This window comes from Octopus bimaculoides, chromosome 22 (genome assembly GCF_001194135.2).
Source record: "Octopus bimaculoides isolate UCB-OBI-ISO-001 chromosome 22, ASM119413v2, whole genome shotgun sequence".
Lineage (NCBI taxonomy): Eukaryota > Metazoa > Mollusca > Cephalopoda > Octopoda > Octopodidae > Octopus > Octopus bimaculoides.
The window spans coordinates 15,012,001-15,021,208 of record NC_069002.1 but is presented as its reverse complement, the minus strand read 5'-3'; the positions used below and the strand labels follow the sequence as shown (position 1 = coordinate 15,021,208).

The following is a 9,208-nucleotide window of genomic DNA, read 5'->3' as shown; positions in this document are numbered from 1 at the left end:
ATATATATATATATATATATATATATATATATATATATATATAGAGAGAGAGAGAGAGAGAGAGAGAGAGAGAGAGAGGTACAGGCAGGTCTCTGTGGTAAGAAGTTTGCTTCCTAACCACATTGTTTCAGGTTCAGTCTTACTATGTGACACCTTGGGCAAGTATCTCCTACAATACCTCTGAGCTAACCAAAGTCTTGAGTGGATTTGGTAGATTGAAACTGAAAGAAGCCTATTATATATGCATATATATATATTTCTCTGTGTGTTTGGTGTCAGTGTTTGTCCCTCTTCATTGCTTGATAACTGGTGTCGGTGTGTTTACATCCCTGTAACCTAGCAGTTCAGTAGAGGAGGCCAATGGAATAAGTAACTTGCTTAAAAACAAACAAATGCTACAGTTGATTTATTGGAGTAAAATTCTTCAAAATGGTGCCCCAGCATAATGACTGAAACAAGTAAAAGATACACACACTCACACACACAGACATATATCATGATAGTAATAAATAAGTCATACAAGCAGTGCTATTTGTTTCCAGTCTTCCATGAAAACATATCTAGTTATGGGGAAATACTACCTTATTTGGAAAAAGCTGTGGGCTGGTAAAAGGAAGAGCTTCTGACTGTAAAAAATCTGCTTCTATGACTTTCGTCTGATCCATTTCAGCAAAGAAAAGAGGACGTTAAAATATTGATACTGATGAAATGATGATGATACGTATATATATATATATATATTATTTTTCAGATACATACATTCTACCGTAGTTGCAATGGACGTGCTTCTTGTAACTGTGGTGTAGCTATTAAATCCGATGATGATGTCATTGTGTTTGACCATTGTGGGGCAAGCGCTAAAACAGGTGTTACGAAATCAAAAATTATAAGAAAGATTTACTTAAATGGAAAATTGAACCCAGGAACTAAAATCCTCCAGTTTGGAGAAGGAAGAAAATATCAGGTACGGTAGATTACTAACAAGCTGTCTTCTGTCTTGTCTTTTTAAACTAACTCCATCTTTATTCATGTATCAGAAACACACACATATATATGTATTTTTGTCTGTACATGTGTCGATAAATAAATGTGTGTTCATGGTTCATATTTGTGTATGCATGTGTGTTTAATTCAGTATACATGTATTTGTATATTATTCCCTGTTCATATCTGTGTGTTTGCATAACTTTAGCCCTTTAGCATTTAAACCAGCAATGCCCAACCCCACTGAAACAAGTAAAAGAATTAATGAATAAAAGAATAAATATGCTTTACTTTTGACAGAGTAACCGGAATGCTAAAGACTTATAGTCCACCGAAACTAATGAACAAATGTGGGTTTATTGGTCTCTAATAGCATTACCGACTAAGTCTGTCTAGTAAGTACAATCAATCACATGTCAAGGAGACATCAGTATTGATTTATAGGAGCCAATTGTGCACTGCCATGCGTTGGCATGCTACAGAACTAGTCCAGTAACTTTTTAATACCACTTTGTAAGTCTCCAGTGTGAGGGTAACTTCCAATCTCTCTCCCATCAGTCAGAGAGGCTCCTTAAAATGGTCATATTCTTTGCTCATCCCTATCTGAGCAACCCATAAAAAAATAAGTAAAAATACACCCACACAATGCAAACTCTCAAATTACACCCTACCTTCTTTAAAAATAAGAAGTCTGCATTGGATTGTATAGATCTAGCGATATTATGTTTGAAAAAAATATATGAGAAAGAATGGTTGCAATTGGAATGCTTTTGACTATAAGTCTGCTCAGTCGGAGTGAATCTAGAACTAAACAACAACTCCTCTTCATACACTGCATGTACAGAAATGGCTAGGTTCAGTAATGTTCTCATTACAGAAATGTGAAAATAATGTAAATGATTCTCTTGACTTTAACCCTACAGGTAATTTTGCCAACAGGAGGAATACTAACAATTCAACTGGTTAACCGTAAGAAACTCTCTAAGTTTATAAACATCTGGTTTAAGGCCTCTGCATTAGATTTCCAGAATACTGAAGGTAAAGCTCTGGTTTATTCTTATCAATTATTTCTATGTATGCTAAACTAGATAAAGCTCATGTTAAATTATAATTAATAAAATTGTCTTTATAATGTTATCTTTATAATTTGATCTCTAAATATATTAATATTACTTGTTCTTAATAAGATTATTGTTTTAGGAGACAGTTTACATCTCAGAGGTTAGAGTGTGAGATAGTGTCTTGCTGCATGGCACCTTGAGCAAGTTTCTTCTAATATAGCTTTGAGCTGACAAAAGCTTTGTGAGTGGATTTGATAGATGGAGACTGAAACAAGCCCATCATATATATGTTTATGCTTGGCTGTGTTTGTCCCCCACATCATCACTTGACAATCGATACTGGTTTGTTTATGTCCCCATAATTTAGTGGTTTGGCAGTGAAATCAATATAATAAGTACTAGGCTTACAGAATAAGTCCTGGGGTCGATTTCTCTGACTAAAACCCTTCAAGGGGGTGCTCCAGCATGGTTACAGTCAAATGAATAAATATAGTAAGGGAGTTTTTTTTCCGACCGTCTCTTGATTGTCAGTGTGTCTCACTGCTTGTAAAAGCTTTGGCTCTTAAAATTCTTTTTTTTTCCCCTTCCAAAACAAGGTCGGTGATCTTCATTTTACTCTTTGCTCCCGTTATCCACTCTGCACACCCCACCCTGCACACTCACCAACCCTTCACCCTTATATCTTCATCATCTTTAGCTATGTCTTTTACACACACTCTCTCTCTCTCTCTCTTTCTCTCTCTCTCTCTCTCTCTCTCTCTCACTCTCTCTCACACACACACACACATCAGCAACATAAAATTTCTCACTGATAACAATAAAGTTTCTAAAATGAACTGAGAAATTTAAAAGATTGCTTTGGTCCAATGGTAAAACATTTGTCATGTTAACAAAAAATGTGGGTTCAAGTCCCATGACCAGACTTTGACTGTTTATATCCCAAAAGTTTTTTTCACCCAATATTTACATGCTGTTACTTATAGCTTTATCTGTATCAAGTACCACCATTCCAAAAAATATATTTACGTATATATGGATGGTTAGAATTTATTGGTAGCTAAAGATTAATCTTTGAGAAAGTTAAACTATTTTGTGACCCTTAAAAACAAAGGCCAGTCATTGACATAGCTGAATATTTTCTTACTTTTTTCCCCCTATTTTATATACTGTCCATTCTTTTTTCAGATTTACATTTTATATATTTCTTCAAGAACCCTTTATAAAACACATCACATTCTGATGTTATTTTGGAACAAAATGTTTATTGTTTTACATTACTCTTTTACTCTTTTACTTGCTTCAGTCTTTTGGCTGTGTCCATGCTGGAGCACTACCTTTAGTCGAGCAAATCGACCCCAGGACTTATTCTTTGGAAGCCTAGTACTTATTCTATCGGTCTCTTTTGCCGAACGTCTAAGTTACTGGAATGCAAACACACCAGCATCGGTTGTCAAGCGATGTTGGGAGGACAAACACACACAAACACATACATATATATATATATATATATATATATATATATATATATATATATATATATATACATATATACACATATACATATATACGACGGGCTTCTTTCAGTTTCCGTCTACCAAATCCACTCACAAGGCTTTGGTCGGCATGAGGCTATAGTAGAAGACACTTGCCCAAGATGCCACGCAGTGGGACTGAATCCGGAACCATGTGGTTGGTAAGCAAGCTACTTACCACACAGCCACTCCTATGCCATTGGATACAAAAATAATGTAACAGAGAACTTTCTCAAAGAGGCTTCATGATTATTATGTGGAATACGTTTGTACTGTTTATGAAGAAGTTGGAACCAAATAAACTGGACACACACACACACACACACACACACAGTGTATATTGATTGCTACTTTCATTTTCGTTGTCTTAATTATATCAATTTTCTTATATTAATAGGTTTGTGTGGAACCTTTGATCATAACACAAAGAATGATCTGTTAATGTCTGATGGACAGACATTAACATCCAGTAAATCTCAACCAAATAAGTTCTCGCTAAGCTGGAGGTAAGAGAAATATTTTTAATATTGTGTGTTTAAACCCAGGTCAGCCAACATCGAACAGATCTATAGTCAATCGTAACCCCTATTATTGCTTATTGCTTCCTGAAAATCTTGTAGCTGCTTCTTCCTTTGTCTGCAACTCATTGCTGATTTTTAAGGTACTGCTATGAGAAGATGTTTGTAATTTAATGGCGATATCCCAGGGCACTGAAGGCACATGTCTCAGTGGTTAGAGCATTGGGCTCACGATCATGAGGTGGTGAGTTCAATTCTTGGATAAGGCTGTGTGTTCCGTTCTTGAGCAACACACTTTATTCTACATTACTCCAGTTCACTCAGCTGTAGAAATGAGTTATGATGTCAGTGGTGCCAAGCTGTATCGATCTTTGCCTTTCCCTTGGATAACATCAGTGGTGTGGAGAGGGGAGAATGGTATGCATGGGCGACCGCTGGTCTTTCATAAACAACCTTGCCTGGATTTGTGCCTCGGAGGGTAACTTTCTAGGTGCAATCCCATGGTCATTCATGACCAAAAAGGGTCTTTACTCTTTTTTTTATGACAACAATGAAATAAACCTTGATGTTTTCTTCATAATAAACAAAAAGTATTTCATCTCATCTAGGTCACCGCATAGGATGCCCCCTCATAGAGGTTTCAGTTTTTCCCCTATGAGGGGCATCCTATGGGATGACCTAGGGTGCTGCTCCATGTGGCCCCGCAGTTTCCATCTAACTAGGAATATTAGGGTCCCATCCATTGTCTTGTATTTAAGATCCTCTGCATGACATCCTGCTAGTTCAAAGCCAGGAACTTGATCTGTTAGGTCCTGCCGATAACTAAATCCACACCCTGCTGCCAACGCTTTGATTTATCGTCATTAAGATTTTGTCTGTCTCCTACTTTTCGGCCTGGTAAGACCTGCCTGAAGATTTCTCTCCCTCCAGCATAGCACTCTAGGTCAATGGCACTTCACCACAACAAGGTACTTGTTGAATTGGCCATTGACTACACATTAGTTCTTCCACCCTTTGACGGGTCTTATTTTTGTCCCACAGGGTGCCCAACAATCACCCTCCTCACCAAGCAAGCTTGATGCTGTTTCCAGTTTAGTCACTGACGACCCGACCATGCGATAGGTTCTACTGGGTTACATGTTACCAGTAGCGCTAAAGAGCGACCTGATATTATACAAAAAATAAACAAATTACATATATTTATTACAAACATCTCTTCAGCTGCTCAGTTACCATCCTTGCCTTAACATCAGTTTTCTTCAGGTTGAACTGGATTGGAAAGATCTTCACTCTTATAATTGTCACCTGTGCTGATCCTTGTTCATTTCGTCCATGAAGTCCAAACAATCAGACATTTTACTTTGCCACTTTTATTAATCTCCTCCTTACTCATACAACCTTCCACTGTCAGCAAATACAAGTTTTCCATTTGTGGCGCATACTGATGGAATTATTGTTCTTTTTTTATTCATTACCTGTTATATTTGGTTCCCAGCAACTCCTTCAACTCATTTATGCTCCATCCAATCTATCAACTAAAATCGTAAAAATCTATGCTCATTTCTTCCATTTGTAAATCCTTGTTTTGTTAACGATCACTAAATAAGAAATATTTCATTTTTAACAGAGTCTATGAGAACAATTCTTTATATGATGGTTTCTGTGGAGAAACAAGTCAGAAACAATCAGACATAAAGATCTATTGCACTTGTGGTCAAAAGATGCCTGCAATGTGTGGCCGTGGGTTTGGTCTGATGTCCTGTGATGCTATTAACAAAAGGATGAATAGCTCAAAAGTTGAAATTAAAAATGGTAGAGGAAAAGGTAAATCAAACTTGTCTCTAATTTTACATTTCATCTTTTTCCTGCTCGTATTATCACTACTAATCCTTCATCATTACTTATCACTGTTACTGAATAAAAAATGCTAAAGATATGTAATTATTCCTTGCAACCATCAAAGTACCAATTGGTTTTTTATACTATACTAACAAAAGAATAATCATAATTTGAAACCCTGACATAGTGCATCATCATGCCAGCAGCTATAATTCCACCCATGACTATCATGCCTTTATTTTACAGTTATAGAGTTTCCCATACTGCATTGTCCTTCCTTTTTTAAAAATGATGAGCTATGATTTAAAGGAAATTTGGCTGCCATTTCTTGCATATCTAGCAGGCCCATTAAAATTTACTCATTGGCTAGTTTAGCAAATTGAGTGACCATGTAGAAACTAGATTAGTCCGTAGAGCATCAAAATACTGCAGTTCTACCATTTTTCATGACGAGCTTTCAACATGGATTCTGATAAACTTCCTTACAACCATTCGCAGAATGCATGACTAAAATCACTTCTACACATGGAGAGAAAGTTTGTACAAGGCAAGCTGGAAATATGGCACCTTTTGATCTTCAGACATCCACCACCGTTAACTTAGTGATACATTAAAAACCAGTAAGATGCCAATATCTATCCCTCTCACCTGGCACACAACCACTTCCATGGTTCCATTCCTTCCCCCAGCTGAGAGATAATCATCTTGCAGGTTACTTGGCAACTGTGCTGGTGTCAATGCCATGTAAAAAGCACCAGTGTTGGTGCTACATAAAAAGCAACCAGCATACTCTGTAAAGTGGTTAGTGTTAGGGAATGCATGCAGCTACAGAAACCATGCCAAAGAAGACAATGGAGCCTGATGCAATTCTTGGCCTTACCAGTTCCTGTCAAACTGTCCAATCCATTTCAGTATGGAAAACAGACAATAAATAATGTTGGTATTTCACCTTCCACCAAATTTGTTTCTTTGTTAGAAAAAGAAACGATAAACGTTGCCCTTTCAAAGCCTAACCAGGCTAATGGGCCCGGTTTCCCGGTTCCTATGGCGTATGTATTCCCCCCACCCCAGCTGGACGGGACGCCAGTCCATCGCAACGTTACTCAAGAAACAGGAAGAAAGAGTGAGAGAAAGTTGGGGGCGAAAGAGTACAACAGGGGTCGCCACCACCCCCTGCCGGAGCCTCGTGGAGCTTAGGTGTTTCGCTCAATAAACACACACAATGCCCGGTCTGGGAATCAAAACAGCGATCCTTCGACCGTGAGTCCGCTGCCCTAACTACTGGGCCATTGCGCCTCCACCTCTTTGTTAGAAACTGATATTATTTAATATGTTTTTATGAACTTGTTTTGTTTTTTGGATTTTTCACTGGTGGGCAGGGGGTTCTGGAGGAAGAGGGAGTGCTCATGGTTTTTCCGATTCTCGAAGATTAGTGAGATTGATGCTGCTAATATTTACCTCAAAGCATTGTAAGTCAACACCAGTGGGAAAGACATGATGAGGGGAGGAGAGGAGAAGAGCAGAAACAAATGAATCAGGAATGCTCAGATGTAGATGTCACAAGTGTGGACAGCTGTGAGGAGAAGATGCTAGTAAAGTAGGGGCAGAAAAAGCATAGAGAGGACACAGAGCAACTGTGGGCCAGAATCTAGTTATCTGTGAGTGACTTTCTGTCAATCTGTTGGACGACTGTTTTCTGAATGCAGTCTACAATGTTTGTGTTTGTAGCAGTAAGCAGTAGAATTGATCCAGACATAGAAATAAGACTCCATTGTAGAACAAGCCTGAGTTTTGTACAGTATCAATATTTTCTGAGTTAAATTACACCATTATCTCTCTTTACAGTAAAAGACATTACTGAAATGCTACTTGAAGAGGCTACTGTCACTGGGAAATGTGTTTCAGCAGATCAAAGAGAAATATTTGAAGTCAGCCATAATTATACCAGTCCTGTAAGTAAAATAATATCTTATTTATACACCACCACTACATCATATCCCTCTTTTTTCTGTGTTTCTTTCTTAGGTACGTATATATGTTTGCATGTCTGTACTTATGTGTTGTGCATGGCTTAGTTGATAGAGAATCAGGCTCACATTCATGAGGTAGTGAGTTCAATTCCTGGACTGGGCTCATTGTTGTTTTCTTGAGCAAGACACTTTATTTCACATTGCTCCAGTTCACCCAGCTGTAGAAATGAGTTATGATGTCACTGGTGCCAAGCAATATCAACCTTTACTTTTCTCTTGGATAACACTGTTGGCATGGAGAGGGGAGACCAGTATGCATGGGCGACTACTGGTCTTTCATAAACAACCTGATCGGACTTGTACCTTAGATGGAACTTTCTAGGTGCAACCCCATACTCATTCCTGACTGATTGGGGTCTATACCAGCATGGAAGGTGGATGTTAAACGATGATGATGGATGATGGTTTATATGTGTGTATGTGTTTGCATATAATCATATATGTATATATATTTGTGTATGTATGTATGTAGGTATGTATCTACTTACCTATTTACCTCTCTCTCTTTCTACTCTATCATTTCTTTCTCTTTCTACTCTATCACTTCTTTCTCTTTCTACTCTATCACTTCTTTCTCTTTCTACTTTATCTCCTTCCACTCCCAACATGCAACTTCCTCCTTCTTCTACTCTAGCCTCTCGAGTTTCTTTCTCCTCCGTTACCAATTTCACCATCTCCGTCTCTCTCCATGTCAGCATGCATGTCCACATTAATTGTTCTATGTCCACATTAACAGTGCAGTGACATTCATTTGTGTCCTCCATAAAATTAAACATCCCACTCAGTGGTTCAATGTACAAATTCCCATTTGGAACAAAGAACCCTTCTTGAAAACATGAAGGCAAGGCATCAAGAATACTGCTTCAACACATCTCCTCTAACCCATGCCAACATGAAAAGGTGAACATAAAAACAACAACTATGATGATGATGAGGAGGATGATGATGTGCTTTTGCCCACTATTTAAACTTCAGCAAAACTAATGTAGTTACTCTCTTAACCTCTTGCTGTTAATCCCACTCTTAACTTCTGACTGTTATCCCATTCTCTTATCCCCTCACTGTTAATCCCACTGTCTTAACCTCTCATTGTTATTCCCATTCTCTTATCCCCTCACTGTTAATCCCACTCTCTTAACCTTTCACTGTTAATCCCATTCTCTTAGCCTCTCACTATTACTCCCACTCTCTTAACCTCTAACTGTTAATCCCACTCTCCTAGCCCCTCACTGTTAATCTCACTC

The 9,208-nt window shown here is 38.0% G+C and overlaps 1 protein-coding gene across 1 annotated transcript in view; it reads left to right on the top strand.

The window, feature by feature from the left end:
• The window catches only part of LOC106880038 (uncharacterized), a 456,507-nt gene that overhangs the window by 370,177 nt on the left and 77,122 nt on the right, over positions 1-9,208 (top strand). The window contains exons 170-174 of the mRNA XM_014929839.2: positions 752-964; positions 1,908-2,022; positions 3,975-4,083; positions 5,723-5,919; positions 7,780-7,886. Coding sequence (XP_014785325.2) covers positions 752-964; positions 1,908-2,022; positions 3,975-4,083; positions 5,723-5,919; positions 7,780-7,886 — 741 coding nt within the window. The remainder of the gene's footprint in view (positions 1-751; positions 965-1,907; positions 2,023-3,974; positions 4,084-5,722; positions 5,920-7,779; positions 7,887-9,208) is intronic.